Source organism: Lagenorhynchus albirostris, chromosome 6 (genome assembly GCF_949774975.1).
Source record: "Lagenorhynchus albirostris chromosome 6, mLagAlb1.1, whole genome shotgun sequence".
In the NCBI taxonomy this organism is placed as follows: Eukaryota; Metazoa; Chordata; class Mammalia; order Artiodactyla; family Delphinidae; genus Lagenorhynchus; species Lagenorhynchus albirostris.
Genome location: NC_083100.1, coordinates 4,334,124 through 4,352,616, shown reverse-complemented (window position 1 = coordinate 4,352,616; position 18,493 = coordinate 4,334,124). Strand labels below are relative to the sequence as shown.

General features: G+C 42.3%; 1 protein-coding gene across 1 annotated transcript in view; it reads right to left on the bottom strand.

Annotated features, from left to right (window-relative positions):
- IQCA1 (IQ motif containing with AAA domain 1) overlaps positions 1–18,493 on the bottom strand; it is a 168,876-nt gene that overhangs the window by 88,294 nt on the left and 62,089 nt on the right. The window contains exons 7-8 of the mRNA XM_060151211.1: positions 16,744–16,828; positions 7,405–7,527 (exon numbers count right to left, since the gene is read on the bottom strand). Of these exons, the coding sequence (XP_060007194.1) occupies positions 7,405–7,527; positions 16,744–16,828 (208 nt within the window). The remainder of the gene's footprint in view (positions 1–7,404; positions 7,528–16,743; positions 16,829–18,493) is intronic.

Sequence of the window (18,493 nt, the reverse complement as noted above, 5' to 3'; positions counted from 1 at the left end):
ATTTAGAATGTCATTTGCCATTTCTGCTCTCACATTCCATTGAGACTGGAGAATTAGTTACTCAACCTTTTTGGCCTTCCCCCATGAAAGATGCACGGTGGATCCGACAAAACCTACAATTGGAAGTCTAAAAATGTACAGCGATGTCCTCAATACATCTGTCCCAATGTTCTCTGTGGGTATCTAGGTTTAATTTTTGTCAGAAGGAGCTTCCCGGCTATTACTGTGGAATATACTACTTTCTCCCTCAGGCCATCCAGACCGCCAGCGTGTCTCCTTCCCCAGCCCACTCACCACCACCCAGGCTCTGCGCCCACCTCTGTAGGCCTCACAGGCCCCCTTCGCTGGGGAGCCACTCTTACCTCTGTCCACCTGGCTGACCTCCTTGCCCTTTAAGACTTAGCTCAAGCGAACACTCAGCCTTCTCGTAGCTTAACTGACATGCTTCTGCTTAGAATCCTTACCTGTATCCTGACTTCACATCTCCACAGGACATGACAATTAACAGTTACTGCAAATAATGTATCTTAAGAAACTATATATATATATATATATATATATATATATATGCATAAAGAAATTTCTGGAAGGATATATACACCAACATGTTAATGACCATTAACTTTGGGTCCTGGGTGCAAGGGCAACTTCTATTTATTTTTCTCTTTCTGCTAAGCAGTGATTCTTTTCCCCTCTCCGTTGAACACGTACTGCTTGAGTGACATTATATAACGCTTGATGTGCTAATTAGATGAGCCTTGGCAGGGTAGGACCAGGCCAGCAAAGGAATCCCGGGATCCTCCCGTCTTTAGCGCTTACTTCTCCTGGAAGGAAATCTCTATGACCTTTCCAGAAAGTCACAGTTTAGGAAATCAGGGTCCAGAGAACACAGTCCACCTGAATCAGTCTGGTTCTGGTCTGGGCGATACCCAGCTGGTGGGGGGGACAGCTGTAGCAACCGAAGCCCGAGACGGTCCCCGTGTAAGTGGGTTCTCCACCTGCCTGTTGTCTTTGCATGTACCTCGCTGTGTCCTTCTTAGCTGAGCAGTGTCACACCAGTTTCAAACTTGCTTCCTGTTATCCTGAGAAGACAGAGGCCATTTGAATACAATGGTCTCCCCTTCTCCACACTCTTCTCACTTCTTCACACGCCTGTGTTTCTCCCGGCTTCTCCTCGACTGCTTTTTGCTGCAGAGAAACCTTGTCTTGCTCTATTCGGCATCACCTCCTGATAATTTTAAGCTCTCCCAGGCCAGGGGCACTTTTCCCTTGGTCCCGGCACATTTACAGTTCTTCCCCATCTTAAAGTCCTCTCTCGACTAACGTCATCATGTTGCAACTTCCTGAAGGAGGTGTGTCCACCAGCTGCCCACATGTCTCAGCCAGAGTCCCCTGCCTGCCTGTCACCTGCCGCCCTTGCTCCGCTCTCCTGAAATAGTCCCAGTGATGTGCTCGTCACCACACTTTCTTTCTCAAGCTTCCTCCTTGACTTTTCTGCGGCATTTGACACCGGTGGTCCCTTCTCTTTCAAGAATCTCCTGACTCTGCCTCCATCGTATTCTTAGTTTTCACTTCTCATGGTGAATGGACTGAGGGGAACAGAAGGGAAACGTTCCTTTCCTCCTTCTAGAAATTCACCCAGGTGGAAAATTAGATAGGAGCGGCCTTGTGCTGAATTTCTCCCTGCCGCCAGGCTTCTTCCATCTCCCTGGTTGGTTTCACCTCTTCCCCCTGCCCTCATAGATGGATGTAATCCAGATCCTCCAACATACACCCACACTGATTTTCCTAAAACCCACCCATCCTCCCGCCTTCACTAGGGTTTCCTGCACAGGGGCAACTCCTGCAACGACACCACGTCTTGACCCCACCTGAGTTCATGCTGAACCTCCAGCTGACGGTCAGACATCTACCTGGATGTCCCACCATCAAGGTTCTGAAGCCAGTTCCTGTTGCTCAAGACGCTTGGAAGCCACCTCAACTCCTGGTCTCCTTCTCCACCTCAAACACCCAGTCCACCAGGCTGGTTATCCTTTGCCATATCTCCTGCATCTTTTCCATGTTTTTCCATCCACCATTTCCACCCTAGGGTCCTCACCTGAGTACTTTCTCATTCCTTCAGAAATAAATACTGCACAGCTCCTGAGTTTCAAGCGTTGTTAGGAGTGCTGATCAGAGTTACATTGGAGTCCGGGCACTCTGGCTGCTGGGGGAAGAAGAGATTGCAAGTGCAGCACAGGAGGTGGGGCAGCGGCCAGGAGATTTTGTTCCCCTGAGATGACGAGATGTGCATACACTCCTGTAGCTCTCCTGAGATGCCACCCACTCCGGGAAGCCTCCATCTTTTCCAATGCTGATAGAGCCTCACTCTCTTTGAGTCTGCAGTGCTTCTCTTGGCCCTTCCCTTAAACAACCCAATATGTCCTTTCCGTATGCAGTGGTTTTTGAGCTTTTTAGCGGGAAGAATCCTTTGAAAACACAAAGAAAACCCATATACCTTCTTCCCAGGAGAATGCATCTCGCATAATTCCGTACAATTTCAGGATGTGTATCCATAGGGTCCGTGTTCCCCGGGTTAAGAGCCCCTGCCTCTACAGCCCAGAAGCCTCTCACTTCCTTATATCCACTCTCTTACTGCACTTCAGTGGACACAGAAGATGCTCGGTATGTATATTTCCATAATGAAATCCTTGTTCCTGATAGCAGCCTCTGGAAACCCATGACACTCACTTTTCCATCTGTGTGAAGTAGTGCAAAATTCGGTTTGAAATACTCTAAAATTATATAAGAACGTGGTTGGCTCCACGGTTCAATGTGGAGCACCTCCTTGGGCCAAGGGGCACTGTGGTCAGAGCGGCTGGGTGGCACTGCGGACAAACAATAGCTTTTCAAGCTAATCGTGCTGCATATGGATAGGTCCAAGGATCTTTCCAGAAGAAGTGAGCACCACGTCAGGTCATTTTATGGCTGGAGGAAACTTACAGAAGACTCCTTAGTATTCGCGTGAGCATGTGTCATGGGCAGGACAAAACCACTGAAAGTAGCTCCAAATGGTGGAACATTCGGAACATTGAAAAACAAGAAAGAGAAAAGAATTGTAGGGATGGATCACAGAGTGCTCTTTTTCTGTATTTTTGTTTCTAAAGCCAACATGAGGTCCAGAGTGAGGCAAATAAAATTATGTTGGTATTGAAATCATATCTGCAGAGATTGCTATTGGTCTGCAGAAAATGTCCTTCTGCCACCAGCATCTCCTCTATCAAAGCCCTCGTTTAAGGGGATCTCCTTACCTGCAATCCTCAATACTTTTAGAGATGGATTTAAAACAAAAGATTTCAAAGAAAGACACTTTTTCTTCTTACTGTTGAATTTTGAGAATTCTTTTTATATTCTAGATACAAATTATTTGTCAGATATATAATTTGAAAATACTTTCTCCTAGTCTATAGCTTGTCTTTTCGGCCTCTTTACAGGGTCTTCTCTCTGTCCACCTTCTCTCTGCAGAAGTCTCTGCCAGGCCCCCCAAGGGATCACTCATTGCCTGCTGCAGCCTTTCCGGGTTCCACACACTGCATAGCTATCCTGGCCTCCTGTCATCCATGCTCTGAAGTTGTCCTCTGGTTCTGTGGCTTGGAGATTGCCTGGAATACTGCCCCCGCCCAGCCTTACGATCCACTCACCCTCCAGGCCCCTCCCAACAGCTACTCCCTGGATATTTATGCTCCTTTGCAAATGCATCCCAGTTCAGCTCCCCCTCTACCCAGTTCAGCTCCCCCTCTACCCAGTTCAGCTCCCCCTCTATCCAGTTCAGCTCCCCCCCTCTGTCCAGTGCTACTTCTCTCCCTCCCTCCCTTGCAGGTGATGTTTCCAGAAAACCACCTGCACGTTCTCCGTCTCAGTGTTTCCAGGGAACCCATAGACCCCCTATTGCCCTACTGTTCTGCCTGCACCCGTAAAATTCTAATTTGTTCCAGAAAAAAAAAAAAACCCCAAACCCAAAAGACAGCTCACTTGATACAGTTAATTTTTAAAACCCTCCCCCACCTGGCAAGATAATTTTGAAGCAGTGCCTAAGAAAAGGGACAACTGGAAGAATTTCAATTTTATTCTAAGCATCTCTTCCTCTAAATATGCATGAGTGAGTTTGACACTTGCAAATTAAAATTCACTGTTAGTGAAGCTTGTTCCATAAAAATCTGAAACTATCTGCTACACAATCTGGTCTTTGTTGAGTGATAGTGTTTTATTAACTAGCTATTAAATAGTCACTTAATGATGAATGGTTTTGGACAAAAAAGCAAAGTTTGAGTACATCAGCATTTATGAAGTAGTTGCAAATGATGGGGAAGATCCTTCAGAATTACTTACAAATGAATTTATACGAAAAGTACAGGTCTACACAGTGACAATGTGATTATTAAAATGTGAAATGTTAATCTCTACGAAAGCTTGATATAATTAAATGATGTTGCTATGTTTCTTATAGATCAGATTGCCTTTTCCATTGACTTTTAAAGTCTTATTCTAAAATCATTCCTAAAGAATCAGGAAGCATTCCTGAGACCAGCTATTCAAATCCTTGTGTGGAAATTAGTATTTTGACCTGTAGAAAAATACATCTATTATTCATCCTGGTTAGAGGGTAAGGCAGGAAACAGAGGAAACGAGTTTTGTTTAACTTGCAGATACTGACTCACCCCTAACTCTAACCCCTAACCACAACAGCAAAGCTGTATGGTTATTCTTTGAGTATTTTTATAACACTTGGTCATCTCTCAGTTGCCAGCCCCATATATATAGTTTTCCCAAGAAAACTTGGGAAAGATCTCATATAAAAACATCTGAATATTTCAACTAATCTCCATAAAGGGAAAATAGACCCTTTTTAAAATATCACAAAGGTAACAAGGTTGAAAGCTTTGTAAGTCCATGAGACAGAGCAAATAGCTGGTCCCTTGGGTGGGGTTCCCTGGAAACACTGAGACGGAGGATGTGCAAGTGGCTTGTTGGGAATATCACCTGTAAGGGAGGGAGGGAGAGAAGTGGCACTGGACAGAGGGGGAGCTGAACTGGGTAGAGGGGGAGCTGAACTGGACAGAGGGGGAGCTAAACTGGGTAGAGGGGGAGCTGAATTGGGCATAGGGGGAGCTGAACTGGGTAGAAGGGGAGCTGAACTGGACAGAGGGGGAGCTGAACTGGGTAGAGGGGGAGCTGAACTGGGTAGAGGGGGAGCTGAACTGGGTAGAGGGGGAGCTGAACTGGGATGCAATTGCAAGAGAGTGGTAGCTGACCCCACAGGGAGCCCAGGAGCTAGGAGAACACTTCAGAGTTGTCCTGGGAGGTGAGGGGCTGGGTCTTTGTACCCTGATGTGACTATCTTTTTTTTTCTCCCAAGATGATGCTATTTCTTCATTTCATTTCATTTCATTTCATTTCATTTATTTATTTATTTATTTATTCATTTATTTTTGGCTGCACCGTGCAGGCCTGCGGGATCTCAGTCCCCCAACCAGGGGTTGAACCCGTGCCCCTGCAGTAGAAGCGCAGACTCTTAACCACTGGACCGCCAGGGAAGTCCCTAATGTGACTGTCCTTGAAGGCCCGTGCCCCGTGGCGGCGGCTCACTTCACTTGAAGCACCCCGCTAGACCCTGAACAGTTCCTGGGGAGGGACTAAGTGTGAGGGGTCAGCACCGCATCCTGGGTAGCTGGGGATTGAGCCCCTTGGTCCTGAAGGGGGCATCAGAGGGGCCCCATTCAGCATCCACTACAGTGGAGCGGGCTGTTCTCAACGTGAGTGGGGAGGGGTCTCTCTTCTTTTGTCAGCACAGCAAAACAATGGAACATAGTTAGAGAGGGCAGGACAGCAGGGGCAGGTGCTTGATTTCCGCATATCACCGTGCAGCCGTGACCACTGGAAAGGACCCTCGCCTGCAGTGTCGGCCTCAATCAAGCCAAAGGATTTTAAACGTGAGGTTGGCTTTTATCACTTGCATCTTCGTGGACTTCGGGTATTGACATTTTATATTCACCATCACCCCCTCTCCCTTGCTCACAACTTCTGCCTCCTTGGTCCAATCACTCCTTGACTACATAGCCCGTCCGATTTCTCTCTCACTGTGATGCACCAGAAGACCCCAGGGAGTTGCTTCTCCCACAGAGAAATCTGCGAGTCTGCGCGTCAGTGGGCATCCTCAGAACATGAGGATCGTGGCCACGGCTACTCGAGCTAGACCTGGGCCTCTGCTTCTGGACAGTCACAGAGGGACACAACCTTTCCGGCTCCACTCCGATTCAGATCAGGGTTTTGGTCAGCTGTGAAGCAGTATGTGTCTGGGCCAGCCGCTACAGTGAACATATTCACGTTTTCAGACGACGCTAGCTTTCAGCCTGAATTCCATTTCCCAAAGAAGGAGTTTATGCAGAGAGAGAACCACCACCCTGGCAGTGGTCTCTCCACATGTTTGAGGGTGAAAACCCCTCTGATCGCACCCAGGACAGCAGCACCCCCCTGCCCGCCCAGCAACCCCATTGCACAGGGCAGGCCGGCCCGCAGTGACTCTGAACTCTGCTTTCCTTTGGGTGGTAAGAAACAAGTCCTGTTAAAACAGGTCCAAGATGTCGACGTGAAGTGATAAATGGAAATGAACACACTTTGGTGAAAGCAGACACAATTATTTTGACTTTGTAGCGGTCACTTAGTTTGCCAAGAACCGTTCCTTGTCTCTACCCTTGAGAAAAGATGCGTGGAATCATTTATCTTGAAGAATGAAAATTCAAAGCTATCACATTTGTGAATAATGTAAAGTATCTGAGTTGTTGAAACCACTCCTTATCCTAATAGGTATTTATGAGTCATAGAAAAGATGGCAACTGTTGACCAACATGAAAAAAAAACTGAAGATGTGGTACATATATACAATGGAATATTACTCAGTTATAAAAAGGAACAAAATTGGGTCATTTGTAGAGACGTGGATGGACCGAGAGGTTGTCATACAGAGTGAAGTAAGTCAGAAAGAGAAAAACAAGCATCGTATATTAACACACAAACGTGGAATCTAGAAAAACGGTACAGATGAACTGGTTTGCAGGGCCGAAACAGAGACACAGATGCAGAGGACAAACGTACGGACACCAAGGGTGGAAAGTGGCGGGGCGGTGGTGGTGGGATGAATTGGGAGACTGGTATTGACATATATACACGAATATGTATAAAATAAATAACAAATAAGAAAATAAAAGTGTCAGCTTTCATTAAAAAAAAAAGAAGAAAAAAAGGAAAACAGCTGGTAGATAGCATGGTTCCCAAGGAAACGAGTGACTATAGTCTCAACAAATTTGAGATTATTCCACGGATTTAAAGCAAAAAAGCAAAAAAATCCCCAAATTCCAAATACGTTACCTTATTTTTTTCCTTTGTTTCTTTCTTTTCCTTTCCTTTTTTGCCTTTTTTGGGTTTCTCTTCCTCTTTCTTCTTTTTGGTTTTTTCCTCCTCTTCTTGGCTTGCAATAATATCCTCGATAACCTGGTAAAAAACAAAATCATCGTGGCTTTTTCATAGAGTTGGATCGAGATGAGGACCATTTTTCCCATCTGGAAGGAAGTATTTGTGCAGTGTCCCTCCTCTGCCCTGCTCTGGGCCCACAGACCCAGCCCTCCTAGCAGCATTGGTCTCCCTCCTGCCATCTGCCTTTGGCTGGATTCATCAGTGGAGGCAGCAGTGGGATCTTGGAGGGCAGATATATAGAGAGGGTGGACATTTCTGAACCAATTCCCTGTGGGTTCAGAGCTGCTCTGGCTCCCAGGGGTTCCACGAACACCAGGAAAGGTCTCGGCTCCGTCAGCATCTCAGCCGCAGCCCAAGCACCGGCCCACGCACACCCCTTCCCCAGATCCCAGCCAAGGACTCCTGCTTGGACTCCATATATGATCATGCGTCTCTCCTCAGAGGTGGTGTCTTTCACCTGTGATTTAATTTGTATTTCCTACGAAAATCCATTTGTTCTCCTAAAATTTAAAATATTGGTTAAAAAATACCTGGTTCACATAGGATTAGCATCACCGGAGAATTAGTGGAAGTCTGTAAAAAGCTATATAATTCCATTCAATACAGCAGGTTATTTACTGAGCTCTCTCCCACTGTGAATTCTGGGAGGTAGGATGGTGACCGTGATGGGACACGTAGCCTGTTTGACCCTCGGGCTCTGCTCACCACTGGTCATGTGACTGAGACAAGCAGGATAACCTCTCTGAGCCTCAGTTTCCTCAGCTGTAGAATGAAGTCAACACTTCCATCCACGGCACTAATGATCGCCAGGCACGGCTCTAAGAGCGTCACAAAGACGAGCTCAGTTACTGCCGAGCACAGCCCACGGCTGGAAGCTGTTAGCGACCTGTTTTATCGATGAGGGAAACAGGGCACAGAGCGTTCAGTCCCACGGTCAACACACACAGCTAGTAAGTGGCTTGAGCCGGGATTCAAACAGGTGCTAACCGGGATGACCTGCATAATGTAGAAAGTAAAGAGGCAAGATGCTGAACGATATCTCTAAATTTATCCTTCATTGTGAAATGCATCTAGTGAAACAAAAAAATACTTGACGGTTACAGTTTCAGGATACATACACACACAGTCAAAGTGTAAGAAATGTGAGGGAATGATAAACACCAAATTCAGCACAGTGGTTACTTCTGGAGAGCAAGGTATGCACTTAAAAAAAAGGGCTAATATCATTTCACCCCTAGTGTGTTGTACTTAACCATCCTCCTGGGATCAAGCCTGCTTTGATTCTGCCTTACTGTGATTTACTAAAATGCTGAAGTTTATTTTCTAGTATTGTATTTTTGAATTTATAGCTATGTTGTTTTTAGGAGCTTACTTCATACCTTTAAAAGTGTTCAGAACAGCTTTATCATGAACAAAGCAGACTATTCAGGCACCATCTGGACTTAAAAAAATAAAACCTATAGTCATGTGTCTAACTCCACACCATCCTCAGGCTCACCCGTCCCCTAGGCTCTAATGAAGATTCTGCAGGGGCGGGGGGCGCTCAGCGAGGGGGTACTGGGGAGTTGAGGTGACGTATATGTTGTGCACATTATTTGGTAATAAAAAGGGTGTCTTTAGATAGGATTAAAAGTCCCTTGTTATCAGAATAGTAATTTTTTCCTTGGGGATCACCTCCACTCATAGAACCAAACTGTGGCTGCCAGGACTTTTATGCTCTGGTGCACTTATGGAAAATGGACATGTTTTGGTTCTCGGAAGTTTGGAAACTTTCAGAAACTTGAATATATATATATATACATATGCATCTGAAAAGAGGATAAAATCCTTATTTGTGAAGCATAAAACTCAGTGTATCGACTGCATCAACAGCATTGTTTGTTCCCTCTAGATCTTTACCCAGTTTATTTACTATTTTGAATAGATAAAACATTTACACCATCCACACTTCAGAAGTTACGAAAGAGCATGTAGTGAAATGTTTCCTCCCCATTGGTAACTTATTTGACCATTCTCCTACCAATGGAAATTAAGGTTATTTCCAATCTTTTGCTATTACCCACAAAGCTGCCATGAATCAACGCATGCAAATGTCATTTTGCAAGTGTGCGAGCATACGTGCAGGATAATTCCCACGAGGAGAAACGCTGGATCACGTGCACATACAGGTATAATACCATCAAACGGCCTCCACCGGGTTCTGCTGGTTTACACTTCTGCCAGCGATGCCGGCAACTACGCATTTCCCCACATGCTCAACGACACGGCGCTTATGTTTGCCAGTTGAACGGGTGAAAAATGGCATGTTGTTGTATTTGTTTTGGGGTTCTTTTTTTAGGTGTCAATATGGAATTTATTTTGCTCGTGCTCTTCAACTATAGCAAAACCTCCCAAAATTAGAGGTGCACTTTAGTGCCTATGAAGTCAGCCATCACGTTTTTGGTAAACTAAGGGGACTAGAGGTCATATCTGGCCTGCTACCTGTTTTATTTTTCTTTTTGAAAATACATGTATAACTTTATTGAAGCATATTTTACATTTTCTACATTTACCCATTTCACGTGTACAATTCAATCATTCTTTAGTAAATTTATCAAGTTGTGCAACCATCACCATAAATCATCTTTAGCACATTTCCATCACCCCACTACTAAGATCCCCTCATGTCCATTAACTGTTAATGTGTCTTCCCTCTCCTGCCCTTCTCCCCAGGCTCTCATCAACTTTCTGCTTCCATAGATTTACTCTTTTTGGACATTTCATATAAACAGAATTGTATACTATGTGGTCTCTCATGTCTGGCTTCTTTCACTGTGTATCATGCTTTTGAGGTTTCCCCAAGTTATAGCATGTAAAAATCGTTTGTTCCCTTTTCATGGCTGAATAATATTCCATTGCATGGATATACCACATTCCACCCACCCATTCACCAACAGATGGATATTTAGGTTGTTTCAAAATTTTGGCTATTATGAGTAATGCTCCTATAAATATTCACATACAGTTTTTTTTTTTGTATGGACATATGTTTTCATTTCTCTTGGATAAAGTCCTAAGAGTGGAAGTGCTGAGTCATTTGGTCAATTTGTATTTAACTTTTAAAAAATTGACAAACTGGTTTTTCAAAGTGGCTGCACCACTTTACATCCCCACCAGCCATGTAGGGGGATTGCCTCTTCTCTACATCCTCAACATTTGTTATTATCTTTTTTTTTTTTTTTTTAATTACAGCCATCCTAGTGGTTGTGAAATGGTACCTTATTATAGTTTTAATTTTCATCTTCCTAATGACTAACGGTGTTGAGCATCCTTCCATGTGCCTATTAGCTATTCATATATATTCATTTGTGAATTGTCTATTCGAGTATTTTGCTCATTTTTTGATTGGATTGTTTGTCTTATTATTGAAATGTAAGAGTTCTTTGTACATTCTGGATACAAATCCTTTATCAAGTATAAGTTTTCAAATATCTTCTTCCAGTCTGTTCTTGTATTTGCATTTTCTTTTTTTTTTTTTTTTTGCGGTACGTGGGCCTCTCACCGCTGTGGCCTCTCCCGCCGTGGAGCACAGACTCCGGACACGCAGGCCCAGCGGCCATGGCTCACGGGCCCAGCTGCTCCGTGGCATGTGGGATCCTCCAGGACTGGGGCACGAACCAGTGTCCCCTGCATCAGCAGGCAGACTCCCAACCACCGCGCCACCAGGGAAGCCCTGCATTTTCTTAATGGCATCTTTTGAAGCCCCAAAGTTTTAAATTTTGATGAGGTTTAATCTATCAATTTTGTCTGTCAGTGTAGCTTTAATTTGCATTTCTCTTATACGTGTGAGGTTGATTGTCTTTTCATATGTTGAACATCTTTTATTATGTTTCAAATCCATTTAGATTTTCATTTCTGAGAACTGTTCATATCCTCTGGCTTTAAAAATATTGGGTTATTGAGTTTTTTCTTATAGAGCTGCAGGAGCTCTTTATATATTAGAAAACTGATCTCTTATCTGTGATGCTCATTACAAATAATTCTTGCAGTGCGTCATCTGTCATTTGACTTTACTTGGTGTCGGTTTTGCCATGCAGGTTAAAAATTTTTTTTAATGTAGTTTAATTTATGTTTTTTTTCTTCTATGTCTCCTGGGTTGTGCGACAGAGGTAAAAAGTCTTTCCCACTCTGAGGTTATGACATATTTCTTTGTTGGCTGCTTCTGGTTCTTTTGTGTTTTTGTTTTGTTTGACATTTAAATCTTTGATCCATTTGGAATCATTCTGGGCTAAAGTATCAAGAGATAGAGATTAATTTTCTTCTTTTCCAGTTGACAACCTGGTTATTATAATACCATTCATTAAATGGTCTTTTTTCTTTTCCTTCTGCAAGAAAGATGAGATGCTTCTTTATTATATACTAAATTTCCATGTGTATTTGGATATATTTCTTGATTTTCTTTTCTTTTTCATTTAGTCATGTGCCTGTATCAATGGGCTCTTTAAAACATGTTTTAATACCTGGCAGGGCTGGTTCCTCCTCACTACCCTTCGTTCTCAGAATTTTACTAGTTATTCCTGGTTATTTACTTTCTACCTAAAGTTTAGAATCAAATTAGTCACCCTCTGCATACCTTGACTCCCCACTCCAACAAAATGCTATTGGTATTTTTATTTGGATCATACTACATGTATAGATGATGTTTGGGAGTGTTGAAGTATTTATAACATTGAGTATTCCTACCTAAGAACACAATATGGTTTCCATCTGCTCATTTTCATTCTTCAGAATGTTTTAAGCTTTTCTTCCCATAGAACACACATTTATTATCAAATTTATTCCTCGATATTTTATCTTCGTGTCATTGCTGCCATTGTAAATGGACTCTTTTTTTTTTTTTTTTTTTTTTTTGCGGTACGCGGGCCTCTCACTGTTGTGGCCTCTCCCGTTGCAGAGCACAGGCTCAGTGGCCATGGCTCACAGGCCTAGCCGCTCCGTGGCATGTGGGATCTTCCCAGACCGGGGCACGAACCCGTGTCCCCTGCATCGGCAGGCGGACTCTCAACCACTGCGCCACCAGGGAAGCCCTAAATGGACTCTTTTAATATATTTTCCATGTAGCTGCTGTTTGAACGTCGAAAAGCTTTCTCTTTCTGCATATTAATTTTGTAACTCCCCGTCTTACTTCTCATATTGTTTAAGGCGTTTTTCAGTTTATTCTCTTTGCTTTTCTAAGTACAGAACATATCTGCAAAAAGTGACCATTTCCCCTCTTCCATTCCAATTCTCTATCTCTACATTCTTCCTCTTGTGTAATAGTGTTCAATAGATCCTGTGGGTCAATGGTGATAATGGCCATCCTTGTATTTTTCATGACACCAGTGGAAATGTTTCTTGTGAATTTCATTAAGCATGATATTAACTTTTGAACTAAGAAATATTTTGTCATGTTGAAGAAGTATCCATATATTCCATTTTTTGTTTTATTTTTTAATATCAAGACAGGGAGTTGAATTTGTAAAATGCCCTTTCAGCACCCACAGTGATGAGCTTATGGTTTTCCCTTTTGGATCTCTTTACATGATGCAATGTATTCACAGAACATCCAAAACACAACAGTGCTTGCGTTCGTGCGTAAACACCACTTGACTGTAGTGTTTCGCTAATGTTTCACTTTGAATTTTTGCATTTATGCTCATAAGGAAGACTGACCTGGGCTTCTATTTGTATTCCATCTTTTGGGGGGCTTGGCATCAATGTGATTATGCTCACTTCAGAAAAAGTATTTGCACCGTTTTGTTTTTACAAATAGAAATTTGACTGTTTACGTGTATGTTATAGTGATTATGTTTGGTCTATCTCTTCTGCCTCTTCCCCTCCCCTCCCACCTTCTCCTCTTCCTTTCTTCCTCTCCCTCCTGCTCCCTCTCCTCCCATTAGTAACAATTGCTAAGACTTTCTGAATGATTTCAGGGTGCCAAGCTCTGTTCTGAGTACATTACGTGTATCATCTCATCTAATTATTGCATCGGCCCAGGGAGGCAGGTGTTTTTAGCATCTCCATCCGCAGACAAGAAAACTGAGACGCAGCGGGGAAGTCGCTTGCCTAAGGCTGCAGACCTAGTGGAACTCGGATTCTTCACCACGATGCTGTCCTGACTCTTCAGTCATCTGCCTTTTAAAGTCATGCTGCTTTGGGGCTCCCTTTGTTTGATTTTAGTGTACGTGTTAACCAGACGTCTTCTGTTTTCTTTTGCTTTTAGTTTGACTGGACATTAACTCTACTTCTGAGAGTTTCTGATGGACAATTTAGACATTCCACCAACATTCTTAATTCTATAATTGTTACCTTTAAAAACTAACATGAAACATGTCTGGCTGCTTGTCATGGGCTTTCAAGACACAACTTGTGCCGGATGATTTAGCTGGAGGGACAAGATCTAAACATGTAAAAAAGTGAAATAACATCACATCAAAATGACAGTCACTCAAGGGAGGGCTCGAACTGCCAACAAGAGGGTGGTTATTAAGTGGTCACACAGTTCAGGGGAGAAGGACAGGAGGGTGGAGAGAAGGCTTTGGGAGCTGATGTTGGCTTTTGACAGGGAGTTGGGAGAAGAGCTCTTCCCCTTGATCCTGAGGGCTCAGGCAGGGAAGCAGAGGAAGCCAGGGATGCTGACTGTGGCGTCAGTAGTGCTGACAAAACCTCATCTACAGCATGGTTTTTACTGCTGCTTAGTTAATGTTTCACGTTACTTAACTAATTCCCTAGTAACGAACATCAGCCTGTTTCTTCTCTGTCAATGCTGTGAACAGTGCAGACAAGAACAGCTGTTTCAGTCACCTATGGCAAGTAGCAGCAAACCATATCACATGGGCCAAATCTGGCCTGCTGCCCATGTTTGTAAATAAAGCTTTATTGGAACACAGCCATGCCCATTCATTTACATATTGTCTCTGCTTTCATGTTATAATAGCAGAGTTGAGTAGTTGCAGCAGAGACTGTATGTTCCACAAATATTTACTATTTTGCTGCTAATAGAAAAAGTCTGTTGTTGCCCATCTATGGCAACTTGTTTCTATTTTTTCCTTAGTATAAATTCCTTGAAGAGCATTTATGGGTTAAAGGGTATACGCAGTAAATATTTTGATATTTACTTGGCCATGGCCCTCAAAAAATGTCATGCTAATTTATGTATCCAGCCACAATGTGCGAGAGTGACTTTTTTCCACACGCTCACCAACTCCAATTATTATCACAAGTTAAAAGTTTTAGCAATCCTATAGGTGAAAAGAGATACAGTAACATTATATTTAAATTTCTTTCCTAGTGAGTTAAAATTTTTTTAAATTATTTTAATATTTTTTGCCTTTTCTACTGAGGTGTTCAGATTTTTCTTATTACTAAGAACTCTACATATGAAAGATACCTAACGTCAGCTACGTTGCTAATATTTTCTCCATTTTATCACATGATTTTAATTTCATTTATGATATTTTTTGCTATTTAAGCTTCATTTAGTCAGAGATGTCAGCTTATTCTCTTTATGATTTTTGCCTATGGTGATATACTTATAAAACTACTCTCCATTATTATTAAATATCAAACAATTTCTACTGGTAATTTGTGGTTTAATATTTTACATGTAAATACTTAATGCATCTGAAATTTATTTTGTATATTAAGGGAGGTAAAGCTCAACTAATTTCCTCAAATGGAGAGCCAGTTGTCCCAATGTTATTTATTGCATAGTTAATCCTTCACCACTTAGGTCAGGATTATATTTCTGAATTCCAACTAGTACCTGAATCAATTTCTGAGCACACTATCCTGAAGTCAGATTATCTGGGTTGGAATCTCAGCTCCCCAACTTATTAACTGTGAATCTGGCCAAATGGCTTGATCTTCGTGGGTTGGGAGGATTGAATGAGTTATAATTTACATAATGTTCTTTGCATAGGACCCAGAACAGAATATTTGTCCAATAAATGCTGCACATGACATACTATTTTTGTTATTGCTGTTATCTGTCTACTCCTTTCCCAGTACCGTGATGGCTCAATTACTTTATAAATTGATTTATACCAAGTAGGGCAAGTTCCCTTGATTACAGCTCTTTTTCATAAACTTTTTGGATATTGTCATGCATTCATTCTTCTCTATAAACTTGAGAATAATTTTGTCAATAAAAAATTGTTTTGATTTTATTGGAATTGCACTAACTGCATAAACAATGGAAAGATAATGTGTATTTTATTGAATCCTTCTATCCAGAGAAACAAACCATCAGTCTATTTATTCACCTCTTCTTTCATTTTCTTCAGTGAATTTTGTCTGTATAATTCTGTACAACTCTGCATAATATGTCAATATAATTTTTTGATAAGTTTGTGTTTTCTAGGAATATAATCACATAATCTGAAAACAATAATAAAATCACCACTTTTTAAATATCTGTAACTTCTTTTCTTTTTCTTATGTTATTGCATTTGTTAGAACTTCCAGAGAGTATTAACTAATAGTGCTGATAGCAATTATTCTTTTCTTGAGTTTCACTTTTAATGGTCATGCTTCTAAACGTTTCACTGTTGAGTAATGCAAATCTTCTCTTGGTTTCTATGGTAAATACTCTGAGGTTAAGAAGAGTGTTCCTATTTCTGGTTTATTAAGGCATTTCTAAAAGCAGCTTTGGATGTCAATCATCAAATGCCACTAGAACATCTACAGAGATGGTCCAAGGGTGTTTCTCTTGAAGAGCATTAATATGGCAAAGAGCTGAGTCTTGACAGGCAAGCAGGAGCTAAGCAGAGGAGGAAGGGCAGAAGGCATCCTGGAGTGAGGGGAGAGCATAAGATGTACAAAGGCACTAAAGGGGCAGCAGCGTGAGCAGCGAGGAGGACGAGCAAGTGGACCGCTGGAGTTGACGGTGTGAAGATGGGGTGACGGGGACAGGAAATGATACTGGGAGGCAGGCAGGGACCAGAACATAAAGGGTTCCTGGAATCGAGCTGCTCATCACTGACTAAGAAGATGAGACTCCTGTGATGTCACATCACTTTCAAAGACAGGAGAAAGCATGGATTCATCTAAAAAATTTTGTAAGCACCTTAGTGGACAAACAACCAAAGTACTTCCAGGTAAACATCTGTAGGGAAATAACCAAGACCTAATAACACTGCAAAAGTCATTATCTCTAAAGTTTAAAGAAATGCGATTATGATATATTTACATTTTATTTCTCACGCATACTTGTACCTGTTGTCGTGTCTTGTTGGAAAAAATAATAGCGGAACCTCCTTCTTCTTCTGTAGGGTAGTTGGGAAATGTGCCCGTTAAGTTCCTGAGGAGGAAAAAAGGCAGAATGAACATCCATGAGCACAGCCCTCTCTGCTGCATTCCCCACTAGCTGGCTCTGGTCAGGTTCACTGAAATGAGTGACAGTTATTAGGAGAGGGGCCCCCTGCCAGTTGCTGGCCAGACATCCGGTCTCTAAGAAGCAGAAGGACCTGGTGACATTCAGGAACAGGTTTCCTTCCTCAAGGCAGTTGTGACTGTGAGACAGACACACCTCTCTTTGAAGCAGATTGTAATTTTCTGCCTTTTTTTTTCTCTTTTTAATTACTGAGATACTCTGTGCTTGTGTTAAAAATGAAAAGACAGAAGCACAAACTATTTCTTCCTGTTTGAAATTTAGGATAAACACAGGATTTTGACATAAAACAGAAGCATGGCATTGTTCGAATTACAGATTTAGGACTAGTGCGTGAAATACGCATGCACGCTTTAGATTTTAGCGAGTCTAAGGCCCCGTATGTTAAGAGTTCCAAATAGTAATTTTTTCCTGTAACCATATAGTTTCTATGTTTTAAAATGCAGACTTTGAAATTTAATGTTGAGGGATTTCAGAAGGGAAATGAAGTTAATTTTTCCAAGAGAAACTGACTTGGATACGAGTGTTATATTTATTCCATATATAGAAAGAAAAAACGACCAAGTTAGTTCCATTAATCCACAAAACAAGAGAATCTGAGGGTTAGAGGAGATGCCCACGCTCCAGATGACTCTGTAACAGCGGTTCTCAAACTTCTGGCCTTAGTTGCTCTTGACACCCTTGATAATTTTTGATGATCCCCAAAAGCTTTTGTTTATGTGAGTTCTAGCTATTGATATTTACTGTATTAAACATTAAACCTGACACATTTCTAAAATATGCATTTTCATTAAAAAATAACAATAATAAGCCCGTTATGTGTTCACATAAACAAAATTTTTAATGAAGAATGTATTTCCCAGAACAAAAAAAAATAGTGAGAACAGTGTTACTGTTCTGGCTTAATGGAAGCTAGCACGATGCTTATATCTGCTTCTGTATTCAATCTGTTACAATATGTTGTTTTGGTTGAAGTATAGAAAGAAAATCTGGCCTCACACGGCTGTGTAACTGGAAAAGAGAGGAGAGTTTTTTTTTTTTTTGCGGTACGCGGACCTCTCACTGTTGTGGCCTCTCCCGTTGCGGAGCACAGGCTCCGGATGCGCAGGCTCAGCGGCCATGGCTCACGGGCCCAGCCGCTCCGCGGCACGTGGTATCCTCCCGGACCGGGGCACGAACCTGGGTCCCCTGCATCGGCAGGTGGACTCTCAACCACTGCGCCACCAGGGAAGCCCGAGAGGAGGGTTTTAATAGCCTTTTAGATAGCTGTGAACATTCTGCTTTGACTCTACACCACAACTCGACAAGTGGTAGCTTCCTAAAGGCTGGTGGTGATGTGGAATCTGAAATCATATCAAGAACTTTCCCTTCCCTGTGTCACATCAAAACCCATGTGCCTCTGCATTGAGTAGGTCTTTCACCCCAAAATGACTTTGTAACATGATTCTGTAACATCTTGGTCATTTCAAAGCTAATGATTCACTGACTTACGTGGCTCTTCCCAATGCTTACACATTTCACCGCACCAGAAATCACCTTCATTAATAATGCCACCAATCTCATACCCCAAAGCTA